Consider the following 26,145-nt stretch of genomic DNA (forward strand, 5'->3'; position numbering starts at 1 on the left):
ACCGAGGGGTATGCTGGAGGGGACTGGGACAAACTGGGGGAGACTGGAAAAGACTGAGGAGCAGACTGGGAGGGACTGGGAATGCTGAGGGGCACACTGGAGGGGGCTGGGACAAACTGGGGGAGACTGGAAGGAACTGGGGAGTGGACTGGGAGGGATAGGGGACAATGCAGGGCATATTGGAGGGGACTGGGACGAACTAGGAGGGACTGGGAGGGACTGGGGACACTGAAGGGCACAGTGGAGGGGACTGGGACAAACTGGGGGAGACTGGAGGAGACTGGGGAGCGGACTGGGAGGGACTGGGAACGCTGAAGGGCACACTGAAGGGGACTGGGACAAACTGGAACAAACTGGGAGGGACTGGGGACATTGAAGGGCACACTGGAAGGGACTGGGACAAACTGGGGGGGGACTGGGAGGGACTGGGGACACTGAAGGGCACAGTGGAGGGAACCAGGGGCAAACTGGAGGAAACTGGAAGGGACTGGGGAGGGGATGCCCCCAGGGGACACAGACATCCGGGAGCCTCCCCCACCCCCCTCCCCCCTCGGCACCCAGATATCCGGGTGCCCCCCCCCCCCCCCCCCCGGGGGCACCCAGGTGTCCGGGCCCTCGGGCGAAGCCGTGACATCAAATATTGACCCAAACGGGTGAAATATTGACCCAAACGGGCGCCGGGGGCGGGAGCCGGGTGTCCGGGAACCACCCCAACCCCCCCAAGGGCACCCAGGGATCCGGGACCCCCCCACCCCCACCCCACGCTTCCTCCTCAACCCCTTCCCCCGCTCGGCTTTGTTCTGCCCCTCCCCAGTTTCAACCATTTTATTGCCAAAAATCGGTGGCTTCTCCCAGGGTTTTTTTTGGGGAGAAAAGCTCGAATTTTGGGAAAATATTGGATCTCATTTTTGGATGCAGGCGTCAGTTGCACGGCGAGGAGCGAGGCGGCGAGGTCGGGCCGGCCGGCGGCCGTTTCTCCGCGTCACTGGGGGCAAAGAGAAGAGAGGAGAGAGGGTTAATTCCCCGTTTTGGGGGGGATTCTCGCTTTTTGGCGGGTTTTGGCATTTTTTTTGACTTTTGATCCCCCGTTTTGTGTTCTTTTCCCCCCTTTTTGGGGCTTTTCCTCCTCTTCCTGGGCTCTTTTCCCCCCTTTTGGGCTCTTTTCCCCTTCTTTTTGGGGGTATTCTCCTCTTTTGGGGGCTCTTCCCCCCCTTTTTAGGGCTTATCCTCCCTTTTTGGGTTCTTTTCCCCCTTTTTTGGGGCTTCCTCCCCCCTTTTGGGGGCTTTTCCCCCCCTTTATGGGCTCTTTTCCCCCCTTTTTGGGTTCTTTTCCTCCTCTTTTTGGTCTCTTTCCCCCCCCTTTTTGGGGCTTTCCCCCCCCTTTATGGGCTCTTTTCCCCCCTTTTTGGGTTCTTTTCCTCCTCTTTTTGGGCTCTTTCCCCCCCATTTGGGCTCTTTTCCCCTTCTTTTTGGGGCTATTCCCCTCTCTTTGGGTTCTTTTCCCCTTATTTTGGGGCTTTTCCCCCCGTTTTAGGGCTTTTCCCCCCTTTTTTTGGGCTTTTCCCTTTTTGGGGGGGTCTTTTCCCTCCTTTTGGGGGCTTTTCACCTCCTTTTTGGGGCTTTTCCTCCTGTTCTTGGGCTCTTTTCCCCCCTTCTTAGGTTCTTTTCCCCTCTTTTTGGGGTCTTTTCCCCCCTTTTGGGGGATCTTTTGCTCCCTTTTTGGGGCTTTTCCCCCCTTTTGGGGCTCTTTTCCTCTTTTTGGGGGGCTCTTGGCCCCCTTTTCAGCTCTTTTCCTCTGCTTTTGGAGCTCTTCCCCTCCCTTTTTTGGGCTCTTTTCCCCTCTTTTTTAGGGCTTTTCCTCCTCTTTTCGGGTTCTTTTCCCCTTCTTTTTGGGGCTTTTCGTCCCCTTTTTGGCTTCTTTTCCCTCTATTCTGGGCCTTTTCCCCCATTTTGCGGTTCTTTTCCCTCCTTTTGGGGGCTTTTCCCCTTCTTTTTGGGGCTTTCCCCCCCTTTTTAGGGCTTTTCCTCCCTTTTTCTGGGTTCTTTCCCCCCCTTTTTGGACTATTTTCCTCTTCTTTTGGGGTTCTTCCCCGCCTTTTTAGGGCTTTTCTTCCTCTTTTTGGATTCTTCCCCCCCCCTTTTTGGGTGCTTTTCCTCCTCATTTTGGGTTCTTTTCCCCACTTCTGGGGCCTTTTCCGCTTTTTTGGGTGCTCTTTCCCCCCTTTTTGGCTTCTTTTCCCCCCTTTATGGGCTCTTTTCCCCCTTTTTTGGGGCTTTTCCTCCTCTTTTTGGGCTCTTTTCCCCTGCTTTGGGCTCTTTTCCCCTTCTTTTTGGGGCTATTCCCCCCTTTTTTTGGCTCTTTTCCCCTCCTTTTGGGGCATTTTGTCCCCTTTTTGGCTTCTTTCCCCCCTTTTTTTGGGTTTTCCCCCTTCTTTTTGTGTCTTTTCCCCTTCTTTTGGGGCTTTTCCCCCTTTTCTGGGCTCGTTTACCCCCTTTTTGGGACTTCCCCCCCTTTTTGTTCCCCCCCCCCCCCCTTTTTGGGCTATTTTTCTCCCTTTTGGGGGCTTTTCCCCTTCTTTTTTAGGCCTTTTCCCCCCCTTTTTGGGTTCTTTTCCCCTTCTTCTGGGGATTTTCCTCTCCTTTTGGGGGCCTTTTTCCCCCCTTTTGGGTTCTTTCCCCTGCTTTTTGGGGCTATTTTGCTCCCTTTTTGGGGCTTTTCCCCTCCTTTTCGGGCTCCTTTCCCCCCTTTTTGGGCACTTTTCCTCTTTTTTGGGGGCTCTTGCCCCACTTTTGAGCTCTTTTCCTCTGCTTTTGGGGCTCTTCACCCCCCTTTTTTAGGGCTGTTTTCCCCTCCTTTTTAGGGCTTTTCCCTCCTTTTGGGGCTCTTTTCCCCTCTTTTTAGGGCTTTTCCTTCTCTTTTTAGGTTCTTTTCTCCCTTTTCTGGGCCTTTTCCCCCTCTTTTTGGGTTCTTTTCCCCCTTTTTTGGGGCTTTTCCTCCTCACTTTGGGTTCTTTTCCCCACTTCTGGGGCCTTTTCCTCTTCTGTTTGGGCTCTTTCCCCCCTTCTTGGATTCTTTTCCCCTTCTTTATGTGCTCTTTTCCCCCCTTTTGGGGGCTTTCCCCTCCTTTTTAGGGCTTTTCTCCCATTTTTTGGTTCTTTTCCCCTTCTTCTGGGGATTTTCCTCCCCTTTTTGGGCACTTTTCCTCTTTTTTGGGGGCTCTTCCCCCCCTTTTGAGCTCTTGTCCTCTGCTTTTGGGGCTCTTCCCCCCCCCCCCCTTTTTAGGAATTTTTCCCTCCTTTTTAGGGCTTTTCCCTCATTTTTTGGGCCTTTTCTCTCCCTTTTTGGATTCTTTTCCCCCCTTTTTTGAGCTACTTTGCTGCCTTTTTGGGGCTTTTCCTCTCCTTTTCAGGCTCCTTACACCCCTTTTTGGGGCTTCCCCCCCCCCCCCCCTTTTTGGACTATTTCCCCCGCTTTTTAGGGCTTTTCCTCCTCTTTTCAGGTCCTTTTCCCCCTTTTTGGGGGCTTTTCCCCTCCTTTTTGGGTTCTTTTCCCCCATTTTTGGGGCATTCCCCTCCTTTTTTGGGCTCTTCCCCCCTCGTATTAAATTGGTGGAAAACCAGCAATTTTGGTTAATCTGAAGGGATGGGAGCAACTGATGGGACATTTCTTCATGGTGGTGGCACCGAGGCCCACAGGGACATGACTGAGACTGAGCTGGGACACAGAAGACGACAAAGATCACCGAAACCAAGCCACGCGGTGTCGCCTCCTGGGGCCACTCACGTGAGTGAAGTCGGGTGCTCTCCAGGCCTTGGTCATGGCCGCCACGGCCCCCACCAACTTCCCATCGGGCCCTCGGAGGTCGTCGGCCGCGTCACCGTTGTAGTTCCCGCAGATCCCGCAGAGCCGCTTGCTCAGGTCCTGGGTCGCCGTCACCGTCACCTCCCCGGCGGGGCTGAAGCCGACGACGAGTTCGGGTTTTTGGGTGAGCCAGATGGTTTCCCGGGTCTCAGCGATGGTCAACGTGCTGGAGACCTCCACAGGGAGGGTGGCTGGGACCCCGTTGACCTGGAGAAGACACCCGTGGCCCAAAACGGGGTGAAATCTCTCCGTTTTAGGGATGGAGAGACAGCGGGAATCGCCCCAGGATGGGGTGGAGATGGGGGTGAGGGTTGATCTCGCGGGGATCGTTCCTGCCTGGGGGGCGGGGTGGGAGGTGGGATGAGGACCTGGATCCTCTCCGTGGGGCTGGGAGAGGGGTCTGGGGTGAAGACGGCACCCATGGGTGCCCTTATATCACATTTACATTAAATAACTGGGGAAAAAAAGGGCAATTTTGGTCAATATCAAGGGCCAAGCGGAGGCTTGGCCACCTCTCGACAGTGGTGGGGATGGAGGCCAACACCCGTGGGTGCTTCATTTGCATGAAACTGCTGGAAAAAAAGGGCTGGTTTGGTCAAAACAAAGGAGCGGGTCAACGCGTGGGTGCCTCTTGAAGAAGAGCATCGCGTGCGGACGCTTCCTCCGTCGGAAACCGGTGGGGGAAAAGGCGATTTTGGTTAAAACGAGGGGCCGGGCCGACGCAAGGAGGCCTTGCGATGATGGTGGGAGGAAGGACGGCGCCTGCGCAGCCTCCTCTGGGATGAAATTGAGGAGAAGAAAGGACAATTTGAATCCAAAGGGAGGGTTGGGCGGGTGCACGGAGGTTCTCCAGGTGATGGTGGGATGAAGGACAACGCGTGGGGGTGCTTCCTTCATGTGAAATCGTTGGGAAAAGAGCAGAATTGGTCAAAAGGAAGCGACGGGCCAGCGTGTGGACACCTGATGATGATGGTGGGATGAAGGACAGCCCACATAGGCGCTTCCCTCGCATGATATTGATGGACTTTGCAGTAAATTGGTGGAAAACCATGGATTTGGGTGAAAATTAAGACCAGGGGGGACATTTCGGGTGGGGACAACCTACCCAGACCTTCTTGCCCCTCTTGACGGTGATGAAGACCCGGGGGGTGAAGAGGTGAAGGGCCACCACGGCCGGGCGGTCCCCATCCTCCCCAACGTCAGCCAAGAGCCGGAACCAGGCGGGGTGGAGAGCGTCGCACAGAGCAGTCACCACGTAGATGCCGGCGGCCATGGTAGCACCGGTGGCCCCGTCGAAGGAGACGAAGCGGGCAGCAGGGGCCAAGGTGCAACGGCCCGGTTGCTCCACGCAACCCCGGACGCCATCTTGGAGGCCACAGGTTTGGCCGAAGGGGCAGCCGGCCGGTTGGCACTGCATCCCGCCCGCCGCCCGGCACATGCAGCTCTGGCTGCAGTCGGAGGAGAGGACGGTCTCGGCGATCTGCGGGGCGGGACGGGCGCTAAAACCGCCGCCGGCGACGGCTTTCCCCGCGCGGAGGGCGCAAAAAGGAGGGGGGGGGGGGGAAGAAGGCTGTGCGCGGCGGGGTCGCAAAGGTGCGGGAGGTGGAGAAGGGCGTGCGAGGGTGCAACAGTCCCCGTGCAAGGGTGTGAGCGCCCGTGGGGCGTGAGATGGTCCCCATGCAAGGGTGCAAGCCTCCCCGTGCGAGGATGCGAGCATCCATGGGGTGTGCAAGGCGCAAAGGTCCCCGTGCAAGCATCCATGGGGCACACAGAGGTGCAATGCTCCTCATGCAAGGGTCCAAGCACTCATGGGGCACGCATGGGTGCAAAGGTCCCTGTGCGAGGAGGTGAGCACCCATGGAGAGCGCAAGGGTGCAACGCTCCCTGTGCAAGGAAGTGAGTGCCCGTGGGGTGTGCGATGGTCCCTGTGCAAGGACGCGAGGACCCATGGAGCATGCAAGGGTGCAACGCTCCCCATGCATGGGTGCAGAGGTCCCTGTGCAAGGGTTCTAGCACCCACGGGCCATGCAAGGGTGCAACACTCCCTGTGCAAGGACACAAGCACCCATGGGCCATGGAAGGGTGCAACGCTCCCCATGCAAGAGTCCAAGCACCCATGGAGCACGCATGGGTGCAATGCTCCCCATGCAAGGACGTGAGCACCCATGGAGCATGCAAGGGTGCAGTGGTCCCCGTGCATGGGTGCAGAGGTCCCTGTGCGAGGGTGCTGGCACCCATGGGACATGCAAGGGTGCAAGGCTCCCCATGCAAGGACACGAGCACCCATGGGACGTGCATGAGGGTGATGCTCCCCATGCAAGGACGCGAGCACCCACGGGACATGCCCGAGCCCCCACCTCGAAGTAGCGGCTGCGGTGCAGGCAGCCGCAGGCGTCGCCGGTGACGCACTGGTCCCCGTCGAAGAGGAAGCCCTCGTCGCACTGGCAGCCCTCGAAGCACCTCGGGGTGCAGGCGGCCGGGGCGGAGAGGCTGGCGCAGGCGCGGGCGCAGGTGTGGGCGCAGAGCTCGTAGTGGCTGTGGGGAGGGCAGGAGAGGGCTGGCGGGCGACAGAGCAGAATGGAGAGTGACGATTTTCACGATTTGCTCTTCGTTTTTGCTTTTCCATGGGAAAAAAAAACCCTTTTCCATGGAAAAAAAAAAACTCCAAACCTTTTCTATGGAAAAAAAACCCTTTTCTATGTAAAAAAAACCCTTTTCCATGGGAAAAAAATCCCATTTACACGGAAAAAACCCACCTTTTTTATGGAAAAAACCCTTTTCTATGTAAAAAAAACCATTTTCCATGGAAAAAGAAAACCCAAACCTTTTCTATGGAAAAAAAAACCCTTTTCCATGGGGAAAAAAACACCTTTTCTATGGCAAAAAAATCCCTTTTCTATGCAAAAAGAAACTTTTCCGTGGAAAAAAAAAAACACCAAACCTTTTCTACAGAAAAAAAAAAACCCTTTTCCATGGAAAAAAAAAAAAACCTTTTCCATGGAAATAAACCCCGCCTTTCCATGGAAAAAAACCCGCCTTTTCCATGGGAAAAAAAAAACACCAAACTTTTCCACAGAAAACAAAAACCTTTTCCACAGGAAAAAAACCCAACCTTTTCCATTATAAAAAATACCTTTTCTATAGAAAAAATCTCCCCTTTTCCACAGGAAAAAAACCCTTTTCCCATAGAAAAAATCCCTTTTCCACAGGGGGGAAAAAAACCTTTTCCATGGAAGAAAACAACCCTTTTCTATGGAAAAAAAACCAACAAAACTTTTCTATGAAAAAAAACTCTTTTCTATGACACACCCCCCCCCCCCCCCCGGTTTCCACAGAAAAAAAACCCTTTTCCATAGGGAAAAAAAATCCTTTTCCATGGGGAAAAAACCTCTTTTCCACAGGAAAAAAAATCCTTTTCTATGGAAAAACCCCACGTTTTCCACGGGAAAAAAAAACACTTTTTCACAGAAAAAATCCCTTTTCCCACAGAAAAGATCCCTTTTCCACGGAAAACCCCACACTTCGCCAAGCCCTTGCGCAAGCAAATATTGCGCAAAGGCAGCCGCTGCACGCGAACCGCGAAAACGAACTCCCCCTCCCCCTCGCGCCGCTGGATTCCCCCTCGAAACCGAACCGGACTCCGCACGCCAGCGCCTTTCCCCCCTCGCTACCCGGTGCGCAGCGAAAACGCCGCCGCGTGCTGCCGCCGTGCGCTGCCATCGCCGCACGCGACCCCCGCGTTAAACGACCACCGGCGGCCGCATGGAAGCGGAGACCGGAGACCCTCGCCGGAACGCAAAACCCGCGGTGCGTGGCCACCGACCCCGCGTGGGATCGCGAACCGGCACCGCGCAGCCGCTTAGCGCCTCGCGACCTCGGCGAAACGAGGAGCGGCCGCGTGCGAGCGCGGCTCCCGCGCAGGAGCGCGACCCCGCTGCGTGCGGTTGCTTTCTCCTCGCAGAAACGCAGCCCCGTGGTGCGCGACCGCCTTCTCCATCCCGAAATGCAACCCTGCAGCTCACAACCCCTCTCCCTTCCGAGATGCAATGCTGCAGCTCGCAACCACCGTCCCGTGCAGAAACGCAACCCCGCTGCATGCAACTGCTTTCTCCTTCCAGAAACGCAACCCCGCAGCACGCAACCGCCTTCTCCTTGCAGAAACGCAACCGAGCAGCTCGCGACCGCTTTCCCTTCCAGAAACGCAGCCCTGCAGCTCGCAACCGCTTTCTCCTTCCAGAGATGCAACCCAACAGCTTGCAGCCACCTTTCCACCCAGAAACACAACCCCGCAGCTCGCAGCCACTCTCCCTTCCAGAAACGCAACCCCGCACCGCGCAACCGCCTTCTCCTTGCAGAAACGCAGCCCAACAGCTTGCAGCCACCTTCCCTTCCAGAAACACAACCCCGCTGCATGCAATTGCATTCTCCTTCCAGAAACGCAACCCCGCAGCTCGCAACCACTCTCCCTTCCAGAAATGCAACCCTGCAGCTCGCAGCTGCTTTCCCCTTCCAGAAATGCAAGTCTGCTGCACACAATTGCTTTCTCCTTCCAGAAACTCAGCCCCGCAACTCGCAACCACCTTTCTGTCCAGAAAAGCAACCCTGCAGCACACAACCACTTTCCCATCCAGAAGCGCAACCCCGCCGCATGCAATTGCTTTCTCCTTCCAGAAACGCAACCCCGCAGCGCGCAACCTCCTTCTCCTTACAGAAACGCAGCCGAGCAGCTCACAACCACTTTCCCTTCCAGAAATGCAACCCCGCAGCTCGCAGCCACTCTCCCCTCCAGAAACACAACCGAGTGGCTCGCAACCGCCTTCTCCTTCCAGAAATGCAGCCCAACACCTTGCAGCCACCTTCCCTTCCAGAAACACAACCCCCGCAGCTCGCAACCGCCTTCTCCTTCCAGAAACACAACCCCGCTGCATGCAACTGCATTCTCCTTCCAGAAATGCAACTCCGCAGCTCGCAACCACTCTCCCTTCCAGAAATGCAACCCTGCAGCTCGCAGCTGCTTTCCCCTTCCAGAAATGCAAGTCTGCTGCACACAATTGCTTTCTCCTTCCAGAAACTCAGCCCCGCAACTCGCAACCACCTTTCTGTCCAGAAACGCAACCCTGCAGCACACAACCACTTTCCCATCCAGAGGCGCAACCCCGCTGCATGCAATTGCTTTCTCCTTCCAGAAGCACAACCCCGCAGGTCGCAACCGCCTTCTCCTTCCAGAAACGCAACCCCGCACCGCACAACATCCTCCTCCTTACAGAAACGCAGCCGAGCAGCTCGCAACCACTTTCCCTTCCAGAAATGCAACCCCGCAGCTCGCAGCCACTCTCCCCTCCAGAAACGCAACCAAGCAGCTCGCAACCGCCTTCTCCTTCCAGAAATGCAACCCCGCAGCTCGCAGCCACCTTCCCTTCCAGAAACACAACCCCGCAGCTCGCAACCGCCTTCTCCTTCCAGAAACGCAACCCAACAGCTTGCAGCCACCTTCCCTTCCAGAAACGCAACCCCCACAGCTAGCAACCGCTTTCCCTCGCAGAACCGCAACCCCGCTGCATGCAGTCGCTTCGCCCCCTTGCAGAGCAGCAAACCCACGGCATGCCAACCCCCCCCCACCCCCGACCCCTCCGTCGACTCACGGCAGTTGGCAGCTCCCCGCCACTCCCGCAGCTCCCCGCCGGCGGCCTGGCACGCGGCCGCGTACGCCTGCAAGCTGCGACACAGTGCCTCGGCGCCCGGCCGCTCGCACTGCTCCCGCAGGCAGCTGGCCATGTGCTCGTGGGGTGCCACCACCCCGTGACACCCGGCGAAGGGACCCGTCACCTCCGTCAGCACCCCGCAGGGTCCCGGGGCGGCCGAGGGGCAGGCGGGAGGCACGGACCCGTGGGTGCATGCGGGGGAACCCAGCTCTGGCGGGGCGACGGCGTCATCGTCGGCGTTGCCGTCGAAGTCGCCGCAGAGGCCACGGGTGCGGCGGCGGTAGGTGCCGGGGAGGGTGAGTAGGGCGTAGGCGTCGCCATCGTAGAGGAGTTTGGGGCCCCCCCGGGCCAGCAGCACCCGGTGGGTGCCCTCCTGGGACACCGTCACCGCGCCGCCCGCCAGCGCCAGCGGCAGGAGGTGCCGCTCGCCGTCCACCTGTGGGGGAGCGGGGAGAGAAAAAGAGGGGTGAGAAGAGGGGGGGGTGGGGAGCCCAAAGCTGGGTGTGCACATCCTGCTGTGCACCCCGAAGCAGGGAGGGAGCCCCAAAGTGGGGTTTGCACCCTGAAACGGGATGTTCACATTCTGCTGTGCACCCCAACATCAGGTCTGAACCCCAAAACTGGGTTTGAACCCCAAAACAGGGCTTGCAGAACCTGCTGTGCACCCCGAAGCAAGGTATGAAACCCAAAAGAGGGTTTGCACCCCAAAACAAGATTTGTGTGTCCTGCTGTGCACCCCAAAGCAGGGTATGAACCCCAAAGTGGGGTTTGCGCCCCAAAAACAGGGTGTTCGTATCCTCCCGTGCACACCAACATCGGGATTTGCACCCCAAAACAGAGCGTGTGCGTCCTGCTGTGCACGCCAAAGCAGAACTTGAACCCCAAAGCAGGGTTTGCACCCCAAAATAGGGCTTGCACAACCTGCCGTGCACTCCACATCGGAGCCTGTACTCCAAAGCAGGGTTTGCATGTCCTGCTGTGCACCCCGAAGTCAGGTTTGCACCCCAAAACAGAGTGTGTATGTCCTGCTGTGCACGCCAAAGCAGAACTTGAACCCCAAAGCAGGATATGAACCCAAAAGCAGGGTTTTCACTACCTGCTGTGCACCCCAATATCGGGTTTGCACCCCAAAACAGGGTTTGAACGTCCTGCTGTGCAGCCCGAAGCAGGGTATGAACCCCAACATCAGGATTTGCACCCCAAAGTGGGGATTGTGTGCCCTGCTGTGCACCCCAAAGCAGGGTTTACACCCCAAAGCAGGGTTTGCACCCCAAAATAGGGTTTACACAACATGCTGTGAACCCCAAATCGGAGTTTGTACCCCAAAGCAGGGCTTGCACATCCTGCTGTGCACTCCAATATCAGGTTTGTACCCCAAAGCAGGGCTTGCACGTCCTGCTGTGCACCCCAAAGCAGGTTTTGCACCCCAAAACACGGTTTGCCCTCTTACTGGGCACCGCGAAACGGCATTTGCGAGCTCAAGAAGAGTTTTTGCACCCCGAAGGGGCCCCACTCACCGTCACCTCCCACCGGGTGCCCCTGGCCATGCCGACGGTGACCCCCTGCACGGCGACCAGCAGCCGGCGGATGCGGGGTCCCCCCTCGCCGTTCTCCTTCTCCACCTCCACCGCGAAGGGCACCAGCGGGTCGTCGGGTCCAGCGGCCTCGACCGCCGCCAGCGTGTAGTTGCAGTCGCCGGCGAGACGCAGCGGGCGCCCGTCGAAGGTGCTGTGGGAAACGGCGCCCAGCACCTGGCAGCGGCCGCACTCGCTGGGGTAGCAGCCCCGCACGCCATCGCGCACCTCACACGTCTCGCCCGCCGCGCAGCCCGCCGGCTGGCAAGACACCGCCCCGGCTGCTTCGCACTTGCAACGCTCGCCGCAATGAGGGCAGGAGAAAAACTCCTCGCCCGCCTTGTAGTAGCGACCCTGGTGCAAGCAGCCACACTGGGCCAAGGGGACGCAGCGGTCGCCGCTCAGCAGGAAGCCGTCGTCGCAGAAGCAGCCTTCGGCGCAGGGCGCGGCTTCCTCGCATTCCTCCGCTTCCGCTTGGCCTCGGCACGTGGCCGGGCAGGCTGGGCCGCAGAGCTCGTAGTGCTGGTTCGGGGGGCAGACGGGGCCTGGGGAGGGGGAGAAAAATATCAGGGGTGGGGTTTGCAGAGCCGCAAAACCTTTGTGCTTGGGAGTCCTAAACCCCCCGCGCGAACCGGACGGCCCCCGCTTGTGTAAGCCCCAAGAAGGTCACGCGTCCAAGCCCCCAAATCTTTGCAGACCAGAAAGCTTCCGTGCGTGGAAGCCCCACAGAATTCGTCCGTGCGACCCCCAGACCCTCTGCGCCACCCAGAGACCCTCGCGCGTGCAAACCAGAAAGCTTCCACGCATGTGAGCCCCAACCCTTCGTGCAAACCAGACAGCTTTTGTGTGTGTAAGGACCCAAAATCCTCGCAAACCAGAAAGCCTTTGTGCGTGGAAGCTCCAAAGGATTCAGGGGTGCAGCCCAGAAACCCCTCGTGCAGCCCACAAAGCCCAACCACCTTCACGCGTGCAAGCCCCAAGCTCTTCGTGCAAACCAGAAAGCTTCCGCGCTTGCGAGCCCCGAACAGCTCACGCCTGCGAGCCCCAAAATCTCTCTGCAAGCCCAAAATGATTCGTGCACACCAGCCTAAAACCCCTCGTGCAGCCCAAAAACCCCTCGTGCAGCCCAGAATCCCCTCATGCAGCCCCCAAAGCTCTCGTGCGTGCAAGCCCAACCAGCTTTCGTGCACGCCAGCCCCAAAATCTCTCCGAACCAGAAAGCCTCTGTGCATGGAAGCCCCAAACAATTTACGGTGCAGCCCAGAAACCCCTCGTGCAGCCAAGAAATCCCTCGTGGAGCCCAGAATCCCCTCGTGCAGCCCAGAATCCCCTCGTGCAGCCCACAAAGCCCTCGTGCGTGCAAGCCCAACCGGCTTTCACGCATCCAAGCCCCCAAATCTTTGCAGACCAGAAAGCTTCCGAGCGTGGAAGCCCCACGGAATTCATCCGCGCGACCCCCCAGACCCTCTGCGCCACCCAGAGACCCTCGCGCATGCAAACCAGAAAGCTTCCGCACGTGGAAGCCCTTGCGCGACCCAGAAAGACTTGGTGAGCGCAAGCCCTAAACCCTCAGTGTCAGCAAAAAGAACCCGAAAGCTCTGCTCCCACGACCCCCCGACGGCCCTTGCGCCCGCGACCCCCCGGAGATCCCCCCCCCAGGCCCACGTACTGCAGAAGGCGGCCGTGCGCCACGGCTTGAGGCGGACGCCCTGGCTCTGGCAGGCGGTGACGTAGGCGCCGAGGGAGTGGCAGACCGTTTCCTGGTGGCCCTTGTAGAGGCAGGTGTCGAAGAGGCAGTCGTCGAAGTAAGAGGTCGGGTCGACGGCGCCGTGGCAGGCGGCAAAGGGTCCGCCCTGCTTCACCAGGAGCCCGCAGTGCTTGTCGCCGCGGTAGGCGCGTTTCTCCACTTCGGTGCAACCTTCACAACCTTCGGCGCAACCGGCCCAGCAACCGGGGACGTCAGCCACCTTCCAGGAGTCGGCGAATCGGATTTCGTCGGCAGCCTGCTGCCCATCGGGCAAAGCGAAGTCGTCCTGGGGGTTGCCGTCGGCATTGCCACAGAGGCCGCAGACGGATCGCGCGTAGGTGTTGGGGAGGATGACCCTGGCGTAGCTGTGCCAGTTGAAGGTGACGATGACCTCGAAGTCAGTCTTGATGAAGCCGTGGACGCCGCTGATGTAGACCTGGAGCTGGGTGCCGTGCTTGAAGGGCAGATCCACCAGAATGTCGTTGACCTGGAAGCGCACCATGGGTTACACAACGCCACCCAAGGACCTTGCAACCCACACAGACACCACACAAGGACCTTGCAACCCTACAGGACACCACGCAAGGACCTTGCGACCCACCCCAATGCCATGCAAGGACCTTGCAACCCACCCTAAGGTCATACAGGGACCTTGCAACCCCGCAGGACACCACGCAGGGACCTTGCAACACACCCCACGGTCATACAGGGACCTTGCAGCCCCTCAGGACACCATGCAGAGACCTTGCAACCCACCTAAACACCATCCTACGACCTTGCAACCCACCCAGATGCCACACAATGAGTTTGCAATGCAGCAGGACACCACCCAGAGACCTGGCAACCCACCACAAGGTCATACAGGGACCTTGCAACCCCACAGGACACCATCCAAGGACATTGCAACCCAACCAAATACCTTGCAATGAGTTTGCAACCCAACAGGACACTACGCAGAGACCTTGTATCCCACCCAATGCCTTACAAGGACCTTGCAACACACCGAAACACTGCAGAAGGACCTTGCAGCCCACCTAGATGCCTTGCAATGGGTTTGCAACCCATCTCAACAGCATGCAATGACCGTGCAGCCCAGCAGGGAGCCACTTGCCAACCTTGCAACCCACCCCAATGTCATACAGGGACCTTGCAACCCAGCAGGACACCATGAAAAGTCCTTGCAACCCACCCAGACATCATGCAAGGTCCTTTCAACCCACCCAGTTGTTTTGCAATGGGTTTGCAACCCAGCAGGACACCATGCACCACCCTTGTAATGGGCTTGCAACTCCACAGGACATCATGCAATGGGTTTGCAAACGACCCCAGCGTCATATGAGGACCTTGCAACCCACCCAAACCCATCGAAACACCCTATGAAGACCTTGCAACCCACCCAAACCCACCGAAATACCCTACGAGGACCTTGCAGCCCAACCAAATGCCTTGCAATGAGTTTGTAACCCACTCCAACGTCATGCAGGAACCTCACAACCCACCCGGCACCTTGTTCTCCCCTACCTTGAGCTTCTGGGGGTGCGCCTGGCTGAGGCTGAGGGTCATGTTGTAGACCTTCAAGGTGACTTCCTTGGTGTAGGAGACCACGCGGCTGCCCCGGTTGTTGTTCTCCACGGTGACGGTGAAGGGGACAAGGGTGGTGTCATCAGAGCAGAGGGCGGCCAGCTGGTAGACGCAGGTGCCCATGAAGTCATAGTGGCGCCCATCGAAGGTGGTGTAGTGGGGGTCGCCGGTGGCCACGCAGACAGAGCGGCTCTTGGCCACGCACCGCCTCACGCCCTTCACCACGGCGCACCTCTCATCCGCCTTGCAGCCGGCGTCCTCGCACACCACCATGCCCACCTCTGGGTCACACCTGCACCGAGATCGGCAGGTCTCATCGGCCCAGAAGTCCTCCCCGGGCCGGTAGTAGCGACCATCGTGGGTGCAGCCGCAGCTGGCCACCGCCACGCACTGGCCGCCGCTGAGGACGTAGCCCTCGTTGCAGGCGCAGGTCTCCACGCAGGGCTGGGCGCAAGCGGCCCCCGCGTCCCGGTTGTCGCATGTGGCCGGGCAGGCGCTGCCGCAGGCTTCGTAGTGGCTGTTTTCGGGGCAGGGTAACGCTGCGGGGAGAAAACGGGGCCGTTAGGAACGGGGGATGCAGCAGCATCACGTGGGCACCGCAACGAGCGCGTTGGATGCAACATCCCAGGGAGGTTGTGGAGTCTCCTTCTCTGGAGATATTCCAGACCCGCCTGGACAAGGTCCTGTGCAGCCAGCTGTAGGTGACCCTGCTTCAGCAGGAGGGTTGGACTAGATGACCCACAGTGGTCCCTTCCAACCCCTACTATTCTGTGATTCTGTGATCCCCAGTTATTTCGTGTCCAACGCGCCAGCGTTGGCCGTTCCCCCACGCAAACAACGCCAAGTTCTTTGCGTGCCTCCTCCCACGCTAGATATTCCCTTACTCTGCGAAAAAAACCCCACCCGGCCGCACAGACCGAGGAGGAAACCCGTCGCTTACGGCAGCCCGACGGCGTCCTCCAGTCGTGCACCACCGCCCCGTGCTTCTTGCAGGTGGACGCGTAAGCCTCCAGCACCTGGCAGAGGATTTTCTTCGCCCCGTCGTTCATGCAGACGTCGTAGAGGCAGTTGCGGTAGAAATCCTGCGGCTTGACGACGTCGTGGCAAGCTTTGAAGGGGCCCTGGAAGGTTTTTTTGAGGAGACCGCAGTACTGGTTGCCCCCATAGAGCTCCTTCTTCTCCTCCTCGCACACCGGGCAGTTGCCTTCGCAATAATCCCAACAAAAGGGGTCATCGTCATCGAGGACCTTCCAGCCTTCGGCCCAGGCCACCAAGGCGGGGAGGTCGCTGCCGCTCTGGGGGATGTCGTCCTCGGGTTTGAGGTTGAAGTTGCCGCAAAGGCCACAGGTGTGTTTGTAGTAGCTGCTGGGGAGGTCGATGAGCAGATGCCAGTTCCAGTCGTACGTCACCCGGAGCCCGAAATCCGTCTCCAGCACGGCGCTGAGCCCGCTCTGGAAGACTCGCACCTTGCCATCCTCCAGGCTCACCGGGAGCAGCGTCACCACCCCGTCCACCTGCGGGTGGGGAGTGAGAGGTGTGAGGACGACGCGGGCTCGGGGTGTGCAACCACACGACGCGGCAAGGCTGCGGCCACGGGACCGCTGCGTGCTGCAGCAAGCGAACACCGTCACAGCGTGCCACTGCCCACCGCGAGCTCCACGCGCTCTGGGGAAGATCCAGACTGGGAGCCAACCCTCATCAGGGGCTGTTGAGTTGCTCTGGGCATCAAAACCCTCTCCAGTTTCTCAGCATTACTGCCTTTGTCACGTTTTGCTTTCGCTTCACCCGATTGTGATCTTTACCCCTGGAGCAGGTCCAGAGGAGGCCACGGAGATGATCTGAGGGCTGGAGCACCTCTCCTACAAGGACAGGCTGAGAGAGTTGGGGCTGTTCAGCCTGGAGAAGAGAAGGCTATGGGGTGACGTTTGAGCTGCTGCCAGTGCCTGATGGGCCTACAGGAAGGATGGCGAGGGACTTTTCACAAGGGGGTGGAGTGATAGGACAAGGGGGAACGGCTCTAAACCAAAAGAGGGCAGATTTAGATGACATATTAGGAAGAAATTCTTCCCCATGAGGGTGGTGAAACCCTGGCCCAGGTTTCCCAGAGAAGCTGTGGCTGCCCCCTCCCTGGCAGGGTTCAAGGCCAGGTTGGATGGAGCTCTGAGCAGCCTGGGCTGGTGGAAGATGACCCTGCTCATGGCAGGGGGGTTGGAACCAGCTGAGCTTTAAGGTCCCTTCCAACCCAAACCATTCGATGATTCGATGATTCACACGCGGCGGGCTGCCACCGCAAACCTCCCAGAGGGGTGTCCCACCTGCTTTGAGGTTTCTCGGACACCTACTGCATCTACCTCTGGTGCTCTCGGCTTCCCCCCAGGGAAGGAAACAACCTCAGGTTGCCTCACGCAAGGCAGCGTATCCCCGGCGTATCCCAACAGTTCAAAAATCCACGTTCAAGTTGGATTGATTTGGCCAAAAATAAGGGTGGCCCTGACAGAGCAGGGCAAGGCGTTGAACATGATGAAGGAGATGGATGAAAAAGGAGATGGGGAAGAGACGGATGAAGAAAGACGTGGGGAAAGGCCATTTTTTTCCCTCCATTTTAGGCCAACTCACCCTGACTTTGCCCACTTCCTTCCGGCGAATGGAGATGTGTTGGCCGTAGACCTTGACGTTGGCCAAGCTCACGTAGGAGACGGATTTCACCCCGCCGCGGATGTCGTTCTTGCCCTCCACCTTGAAGGGGACCAACGTGGTGTCGCTCCCGCAGGATTCAGCCATGGTGTAGGTGCAGGTGCCTTGGAAGTCGAAATCGAGCCCGTCGAAGGTGTGGTAGTGGGGATCTCCCCAACCCCAGCAGGTGGCAACCAGGGAGGGGACACACTTGGCTTGGCCGTCCTTCAGCTTGCACCTCTCCTTGGGCCGGCACCGCAGGGCTTTGCAGGGATCTGGAAGGAGAAGAAACCACGGGAGATGTTCCAGTGAGGGACATATCTCACATCACTGTGCAAACCAAGAGTCTTCACCAGTGTTGGGGTCCCACCATGCGTCCTCTGCTTCTCCTCGGGCTTTGGCAGGAGACTGGCAGCTCCGAGGTGTAAACCAGAACACAACAATCCATCACCAAACCCAAATTTCCCCTTTTCAGACACCTTTCCCACCCCCCGTTACTCGGAAAAATGTCAAGATTGGGTTCATCGTCACCAGAGGTTGCACCCGTCCTTCAAGAAGGCGCCACCATGGTTACAACAGGGTGTCTGGGTGGACGCAAAGCTGAGGGACGGCTGCTCTGAAGACCTTTGCTCCTCCAAAACCCCCCCACCGCATCCCTGCCCCTCTTCAGGTTAGAGACAGGATGTGTGGCCTCCACCTCCCCTTGCTAGAGGGTTTCCAGCTCAGCCCACACCTTGAAGTCAAACATCCAGACCAGCCCCACGACACGCTCTGGCTCCAAGACCCCTCTTCTTCCCCCACCCCCCAACTCCGACGACCCCATTTTTCCTTACTTTGGTTGACGCAACCCAAGACGCCGTCCTGGATTTCGCAGGTCTCGTCGTCGGTGCAGCTGTGGCTGCTGCAGGTCAAGCCCTCGCTGGGGACACACGTGCAACGCTGCCGGCAGTTCTCCCTCAGGACCGACTCGTGGGGCTGCGGGGCGAGAGGGCGTGAGGCGTCGCAGTGAGGAAAGCAAACCGTGTCAGGCAGAAATGCATAAAAATATGGGGAAAGGGGAAAAAAAAGAAGAAAACCAGCACGTTTAGGTCTACCCGAGAGAACCAGCAGCGTTGCAGAATGCAAAACGCCCCAATTCTCTCCATGTGAAACCGCAGAATCGCTCGGCAGGGGGAAGATTTTGAGGTTCTTTTCCCCGCGAGGCGCTTTGGACCGCGCACACCTTCACCTTTGGAGAAACGCGCCACAGCGCAGGCAGGAGGAAAACGTGAAAAATACCCCTAAACCTCCCCAAAACTCGTGCGGTTGCTACCTTGTAATATTTCCCATCCACAAAGCATCCGCATTTCTCCTCGGGAACGCAGCCGTGCCCGTCAAAGGTGAACCCTTTGTCGCAGCGGCAGCCTTCGGCGCAGGTTTGGGGGCATTTGGAGGCGTCTACACGCCCCGCGCAGCTGTTGGCGCAGAGATGGGTGCAGAGGGAGTAGCTGCTGTTGGCCGGGCACCTGAGAGCTGGAAGGAGAAGGACAGAATCACAGAATGTTCAGGGTTGGAAGGGACCTCTGTGGGTCACGCAGCCCAACCCCCTGCCCAAGCAGGGTCACCCAGAGCAGGCTGCACAGCGCTGCGTCCAGGTGGGGCTGGAATATCTCCAGAGAAGGAGACTCCACAGCCCCTCTGGGCAGCCTGGGCCAGGGCTCCGTCACCCTCAGAGGGAAGAAGTTCTTCCTCGGGTTCAGATGGAACTTCCTCCGCTTCAGTTTGTGCCCGTTGCCCCTTGTCCTGTCGCTGGGCACCACTGGAAAGAGTCTGGCCCCGTCCTCCTGACCCCCACCCTGCAGATATTTAGAGGCATTTCGAAGGTCCCCTCTCAGCCTTCTCTTCTCCAGGCTGAACAAGCCCAGCTCCCTCAGCCTCTCCTCGGAGGAGAGATGCTCCAGTCCCCTCCTCATCCTCGTAGCCCTGCAGTGGGCTCTCTCCAGTAGCTCCTCATCTCTCTTGAACTGGGGAGCCCAGAACTGGACACAGCACTGCAGATGGGGCATCCCCAGGGCAGTGTAGAAGGGAAGGAGAACCTCCCTCGCCCTGCTGCCCACACTCCTCTTGATGCACCCCAGGATCCCATTGGCCTTCTTGGCAGCCAGGGCTCACTGCTGGCTCGTGGTCACCCTGTCATCCACCAGCACTCCCAGTCCCTCTCCACAGAGCTGCTCTCCAGTAGGTCCACCCCAAGCCTGTACTGGTGCATGGGGTTGTTCCTCCCCAGGTGCAGGACCCTGCCCTTGCCCTTGTTGAACCTCATCAGGTTCCTCTCTGCCCAACTCTCCAGCCTGTCCAGGTCACGCTGAATGGCAGCACAGCCTGCCGGTGTATCCACCACTCCTCCCAGGTTGGTGTCATCAGCAAACTTGCTGAGGGTACACTCTAACTCTTCATCCAGGTCGCTGATGAAGTTAAACAAGACTGGGCCCAGTACTGACCCCTGGGGAACACCACTAGTTACTGGCCTCCAGCTCGACTCGATGCCAACCCTCTGAGCTCTGCCATTCAGCCAGTTCCCAATCCACCTCACTGACCAATCATCCAGCCCACACTTCCTGAGCTTCCCTAGAAGGATGAAGCCCGAGATGGAACGTTGGGCAGAAGAGCGGTGCCGTGGCACCCCGGGGAGATGGCGGAGTCTGAATGTTGATGAAAACACAACCCGTTGGCGCTTGGTGGTGGGGACCAGAGGGAAAAGCCAACGCAAGTGCTAACCAAGCGCATTTTTCTCTGTGTTGGCTCTTCCCGTTTGCCTCCCGTTTCAAAGAAAGCTCCCCCTGTTGGCGTTTGCATTGGCTTTTCCCGTTTTCACCCGATACCAACCCAAAATGCACCTGGTCGGTACTTCCGTTGGCTTTCCCCGCTGGCCCAGAATGCCAGCAAAAATCCGCCTGGTTGACACCTGGCGGCGGCTTCTCCTGCTCGCCCACCACATGGGTGAAGATGCACCCAGTTGGCACGTGCGGGTTGATTTTCCTTATTTGTCCCCAACGCCAATGAAAATGCAGCCCCTTGGGCTGGCTTCACCCTGGGGAAATTGCTTGCAGGCCACCGTCATCCTCCCAACCCAAAGGCACCATTTGCACCCCGCCAGGCATCGAGGGTTGGTCAGCACGGACACCCAGCCCCAACATCCCTCAGAAATAAATGGTAAAGCCCCGCCTACTTTTCACTTCAGCCCAACGGGATGTGACTTCGCGGCCACGCAGGAAGTCTCCCACCCACGACTCCCACTTACGGCACAAGGATGGTCTTCTCCAAGGCTCGATGATGACACCAGCGTCTTGGCAAGCGGTGGCGTAGCTCTGGATGCTCTGGCAAAGGATGCGGGTGTCCCCCTGAGCCAGGCAAACGTCGTGGAGGCAGGCTTGGAAATAAGGGGCTGGGTCGATGAGGTGGCGGCAGGAGTCAAAGGGGCCTTCTGGGAGCGTGAGGATGCTGCAGTAGTTGGGTTTCTGGAGGATCACTTTCTTCTCCTCTGCGCAGACGGGGCAGTCGTCCTTAGAGCAGTCGTCATCGCAATCCATTTCAGGTGTTTTCCAGGCAGAGCCAAAGACCATGGCGGTGGGGGCCTGTTGGCCACTGGGGAGGAGGAAGTCATCATTACGTTGCCCATTGTAGTTGCCACAGAGCCCGCAAAGGTGGCCCTGGTAGCTCGGCGGGACCGTGACCGTCACGTGGTGGAGGAGGTCATAGCGTACGGCGAGGCCGAAGTCAGTCTGAAGCAGGACACCCATCCCGTGCTGGTGCACTTGGACCTGCCCCTTGTTCAGGATGACCGGGAGGTGGTGGGATATCGAGTCCATCTGGGACAGGGAGAGAGAAATCCTCCAGTGAGCTTCAAGGACAATACAAGGAGGCGGCGATGGAGGTAGGAACAAAAAAACATTGGGGAAAACAGCTTCCAACCAACCTTTCAATGAATTTATGCCTCCCACTTTGAAACTGGAAGGCAAACTGGGGAGGAGCACAGCTTTGTCTCGGTCATAGCAGTGAGGTCTTCCCTCCATGGAAGAAAAACAATTTCTGGGTGCTCCCGTGTTCGCACCCGAAAAGCAGCGGACCGCAAAACCTGGCCTTGCTGTGACCACACAGCCTGTGCTTCACGCCGGATTCAACGCGAGCCCGTCGACTTTGACACCAGCACGCTCGCGACCATAAAGAGGTGCAGCCGCGCTTCACCACCCGCTGCCCCAGAGCCTTTGTGGCCTCACGCCAAGGTCATCATGAGCCTGTAGACACCGCCACCGTAATTTCTGCACTCACAGAGCAGACTGCGCGTGCCAGTTGCCCTCTTGCCTCGTGTCAAGGTCACCAGGAGCCCACAGACTTTGTCACCACCAGAAAGAGGTAGACCACGAAGCACCGCCTTACCGTGACGGCTCCCCTCCTGCCTCGCATCAAGGTCAGCGTGAGCCCATAGACTTCAACGGACAATGCTCGGATGACAGAGACCTTCTTCTTCTGCCGGGCGCTCTTCTCGATTTTCACAAGAAACGGTTTGACGCCGTCACCGTTGCAAGTCTCAGTGAGAATGTAGGAGCAGGCGCCCGAGATGTTGAAAGCCATCCCATCGAAGGAGATGTAGCTGCGGTCACCTGTGGCCACGCAGGCCCCACGCGCAGCAGATGGGCACTGGAAGACACCGTCGATGACTTTGCCTTCACTGTCTCCAGGGCAAGAAACTTCTTGGCAGTCGACCGCGTTGCCGTCCTGGCACTGGCACTTCTCCTGCTTGGTGGGGAAGAAGGTCTCCTCCATCTTGTAGTAGAAGTCCTGGTGGAGGCACCCGCACCGGGACACGGGGACGCACTCGTCGCCGCTGAGCACAAAGCCGTCGTCGCAATCGCAGCCCTCCCTGCACTGCCCCGAGCACTTCACCGGGCTGTAGATGCTGCTGCAGGTCTGGCTGCAGCCCCGGGAGCAGCTCTCGTAGTGGCTGTTCGCGGGACACGAGATACCTGCCGCGAGACAAGGGCATTCGTGAGGAGCGAGGGGACTACAGGCCAGATCCGGCGAGTTCCCTGCAATGGGGGACACCATCGTGCCCAGTGATGAGGTTCACCAGATGCAGATTATTATATTTTTTTCATAGAATCATAGAATGGTTTGGGTTGGAAGGGACCTTAAAGCTCAGCTGGTTCCAACCCCCCTGCCATAAGCAGGGACATCTTCCACCAGATCAGGCTGCTCAGAGCTCCATCCAACCTGGCCTTGAACCCTGCCAGGGAGGGGGCAGCCACAGCTTCTCTGGGCAACGTGGGCCAGTGTTTCACCACCTCATGGGGAAGAATTTCTTCCTAATATGTCATCTAAATCTGCCCTCTTTTGGTTTAGAGCCGTTCCCCCTTGTCCTATCACTCCACCCCCTTGTGAAAAGTCCCTCGCCATCCTTCCTGTAGGCCCATCAGGCACTGGCAGCAGCTCTAAGGTCACCCCGGAGCCTTCTCTTCTCCAGGCTGAACAGCCCCAACTCTCTCAGCCTGTCCTCATAGCAGCGGTGCTCCAGCCCTCAGATCATCTCCGTGGCCTCCTCTGGCCCCGCTCCAACACATCCATGTCCTTCCTATGTTGGGGACTCCAGAGCTGGATGCAGGATTCCAGGTGGGGTCTCACAAGAGCGGAGTGAAGGGGCAGAATCCCCTCCCTCGCCCTGCTGGCCACGCTGCTCTCGATGCAGCCCAGGATAAGGGTGGCTTTCTGGGCTGCAAGCACACATTGGTGGCTTGTGCTGAGCTTCTCATCCACCAGTACCCCCAAGTCCTTCTCCTCAGGGCTGCTCTCGAGCCACTCTCCACCCAGCCTGGACTTGTGTTTGAAAAGTTTGGCTTTTTACCCAATTACTTCATGGCTACCTCTCACCTCTTGCTCCCTGAGGAGGGAGGAGGTGTCCACCAGGGACGTTTCAACCCTTCTGAGGTTTTTGACCCCTAAACCACCCGGTTTCCCCCCATTATTTGGGGCAGAAAGGAGGATGTTCCCTCAAGCAACGGAATCACCTCCACCTTGGGTCCCCGATCATCTTCCAGGCCAGGTCCCTCTCCCCTTAATTCCGATTTTTTCGGCACATCTCACGCGTTCTGCCCTCGAAACGATCCAGGCAATCAGCCCTCACTCTCCTTTTTAGCCAACGCGAAGACATCGGTGTTTATTGGGGCTAAATTCTTTGACTGGTCGTAGCCAGATGAGACACCTTGTTCCCTGGAAGAGTTTGTTTCTGGGTTTTGGCTGCAAACAGAGGTGATTGGATGAACCTAGACTTCGGGTGGGATAAAGAACCACGAAGGGAGACGATTCCCACCTCTGGTTTGTCCCCAAAAGGGTTTAGCTTCCCTTAGAAGCTCGTAACCCCTCCTGAAGCAAAAGAAAACCCCACCAAATCGCCCGACTTACCACAGAAATCGTCCCTCCTCCATCTCCCGACGGTCACGTGGGCCGCTTGGCAGGCGGCGGCATAGCGGGCGACGATCCGGCACATCACGTCTTCCTGGGTCGGGAAGAGGCAGAAATCGTGCAGGCAGTTTTGGAAGTATTGGGCGGCGTCCACCTGAGCGCGGCAAGCTCTGAAGGGTCCATCCACTTCCAGGAGGATCCCACAACCCTTCTCCAAGACCCCTCGGTGCTGCAGAGCCACTGCGGCCATGGGACATTCCACCTTCGACAGCTCCACGCAACCAGGGACATCAATCTCCTTCCAGCTGTGGCCGAAGGCATCCGGGTTTGACGTCACTTGGCCGTTCCTCATCATCATCTCATCGCCCACGTCCTCGTTGTAGTTCCCGCAGAGGCCGCACAAGGCGTTGGCATAACTGCTGGGCGCCGACACGGTGACTTGGCTTTGCCAGTCGTAGGTGACAGTAAGGCCGAAGTCTGTCTCTACCACCACTTCCTGCCCACCTCTGTAGGCGAAGATCTTCCCGTCTCTGTGGCGATACGGGAGGTTGACCAACCGGTCATTGATCTGGGGGAGGAAAAATGCAAAATAATAATAATTTAATATCCAATAGCAGAGGGAAATTGTGTTTTCACACCACCTGCGGTTTGGGCTACAGCCAAGCACCCAAATTATTTAGAAGAAGACTTTTTCAGATTTAACCACCAACCCCAATGACAGAAACCCACCAGCTTCGAGGGGAACGGTGCCTGAGGATCCACGGCTTTACATCACGCACCGGGGTCTCCCGCTTCAGGTGGAGACCCTTGCATTTAGGCAATTAAACCTCATCTTAATTAACCGGGGGCAAACAGCCCCAGTAGCTCTGGATCTCAGCAGCATGGCTGGGAAAAAATATTCAGCACCACCCGGTAGAGGAGTGAGGGTGGAAGAGAAGAAGTGGGACAAGGAGGAGAAAGTGAAGAACATGGAGATTAAACAGACATTTACTGAACCCACCGTGATTCTACCAGGGTGCTCCTGGCGGATCACGATGTTTTTGCCGTAGACTTTGACCATCACGAGAGCGATGGAGGACAGGAGGTCCTTGTCATGCCAGCCATTCTGCACCAGCACCTGGAAGTCCACCAGACCTTGGGTCTTCTCGCACAGCCCGGCCAACTGGTACATGCAGGTGCCCTGGAAGGTGAACTTCTTGCCGTCGAAGGTCTCGTAGTGGGTAGCGCCAACGGCTGTGCAGGTCCCGTAGCTCTTGGGATAGCAATCCTGGATGCCGTCTTCCACCCGGCATTCTTCCCCAACGCGGCAGCTGACCCGTCGGCACACGGCCCTCCGGGACTCCGCACCGCAGACACAGCGTTTGGTGCAGGCGCCATCGCCCCAAAACTTCTCGCCGAGGCCGTGGAGGCGGCCTTCGAAGACGCAGCCGCACTCGGCCTGGGGGATGCACTCGTTGGCGTCGAGCACGAAGCCCTCCTGGCACTCGCAGGTCTCCACGCAGGCCGCGGCACTGCAGTCAGCGGGCATCGCGGCGGCGTTGCAGGTGGCGGGACAGGCAGTGCCGCACAGGGTGTAGTTGCTGTTCTTGGGGCAGGAGAGCGCTGTCAAAGGGACAGGACACCCACAGTCACAGTGGAGATGATGCTCCTTGGCCGTAAGAAAGCATGGCAGAGGGCTAAGAAAACCTGTCTGGGCTTTCTGGAGCTTTACGTGTAGGTTCTAGGGTCTTCCTGGAGTTTCTGGACCTTCTGAACGCACTTTCTGGAATCTGTGTGGACCTTCTGGACTATCTCCATAGACCTTTGGGAGTCTCCATGGGCTCCCCGGACCCGCTGCACAGACTTTCGGGACTTGGACCTTCTGGACTATCTCCATGGACTTTTGGGAGTCTCCACGGACTCCCTGGACCTTCTGCACAGGCTTTTGGGACTTGGACCTTCTGGACTATCTACATAGACCTTTGGGAGTCTCCACGGGCTCCCCAGACCCTCAGCACAGACTTTCGGGACTTGGACCTTCTGGACTATCTCCATAGACCTTTGGGAGTCTCCACGGGCTCCCCGGACCCTCAGCACAGACTTTCGGGACTTGGACCTTCCGGACTATCTCCATTGACCTTTGGGAGTCTCCACAGACTCCCAGGGCCTTCTGCATAGACTTTCAGGACTTGGACCTTCTGGACTACCTCCATGGAGTTTTGGGAGTCTCCACGGACTCCCCGGACCTTCTGCACAGACTTCTGGGAACCTGATGGACTCCCTGGGCTTCCAGCAGAGACATTTCAGGGTCTCAAAGGTATTTCTGGACCTTCTGAACAGACTTTCTGGACTTTCAGCAGAGACCTTTGGGAGTCTGCACAGGCTTTCTGGACTTTCTGCTTGGATTTGTGGGGCTTGGACTTTCTGGAGCTTCTACACATACTTTCTGCCTGGACTTTCTGCACAGACTTTTTGGAGTCTACGTGGACTTTCTGCAACAACCTCTTCCAGCCCATGAATCCGCACTCTTAGGACCCACGGCCCTTTCAGACCCAACTTTGCGCACCCTGGTTCAAAACAACCTGGCCCCAT

At 58.0% G+C, this 26,145-nt stretch overlaps 1 protein-coding gene across 1 annotated transcript; it reads right to left on the minus strand.

Moving 5' to 3' along the window:
* Window positions 1–815: 815 nt before the first annotated feature.
* LOC104334969 (Fc gamma binding protein) lies at window positions 816–23,323 on the minus strand. Its single transcript, XM_075412515.1, has 15 exons — window positions 23,257–23,323; window positions 21,556–22,142; window positions 20,420–20,987; window positions 18,452–18,651; window positions 17,973–18,114; window positions 17,083–17,414; window positions 15,407–15,980; window positions 14,407–15,005; window positions 12,808–13,372; window positions 11,082–11,683; window positions 9,505–10,000; window positions 6,220–6,419; window positions 4,968–5,342; window positions 3,785–4,069; window positions 816–985 (listed from the first exon to the last, which is right to left on the minus strand). The coding sequence occupies exons 1-15, from the start codon at window positions 23,321–23,323 to the stop codon at window positions 983–985; spliced, it is 5,595 nt and encodes a 1,864-aa protein (XP_075268630.1). The 3' UTR covers window positions 816–982.
* Window positions 23,324–26,145: the final 2,822 nt, after the last annotated feature.

The sequence above is a fragment of the Opisthocomus hoazin genome, unplaced genomic scaffold, assembly GCF_030867145.1.
Source record: "Opisthocomus hoazin isolate bOpiHoa1 unplaced genomic scaffold, bOpiHoa1.hap1 HAP1_SCAFFOLD_143, whole genome shotgun sequence".
NCBI classification, from domain to species: domain Eukaryota; kingdom Metazoa; phylum Chordata; class Aves; order Opisthocomiformes; family Opisthocomidae; genus Opisthocomus; species Opisthocomus hoazin.

Excerpts from the sequence above, each read along its gene's own strand:
- LOC104334969 (XM_075412515.1), bottom strand. The coding sequence starts at position 23,323 with ATGTCTTCGCGTTGGCTAAAAAGGAGAGTGAGGGCTGATTGCCTGGAT. Across the intron at positions 15,006-15,406 it reads GAGGACGCCGTCGGGCTGCC|CGTTACCCTGCCCCGAAAAC; the intron begins GTAAGCGACGGG and ends TTCTCCCCGCAG. Across the intron at positions 10,001-11,081 it reads GCACCCGGTGGGAGGTGACG|GTGGACGGCGAGCGGCACCT; the intron begins GTGAGTGGGGCC and ends GCTCCCCCACAG.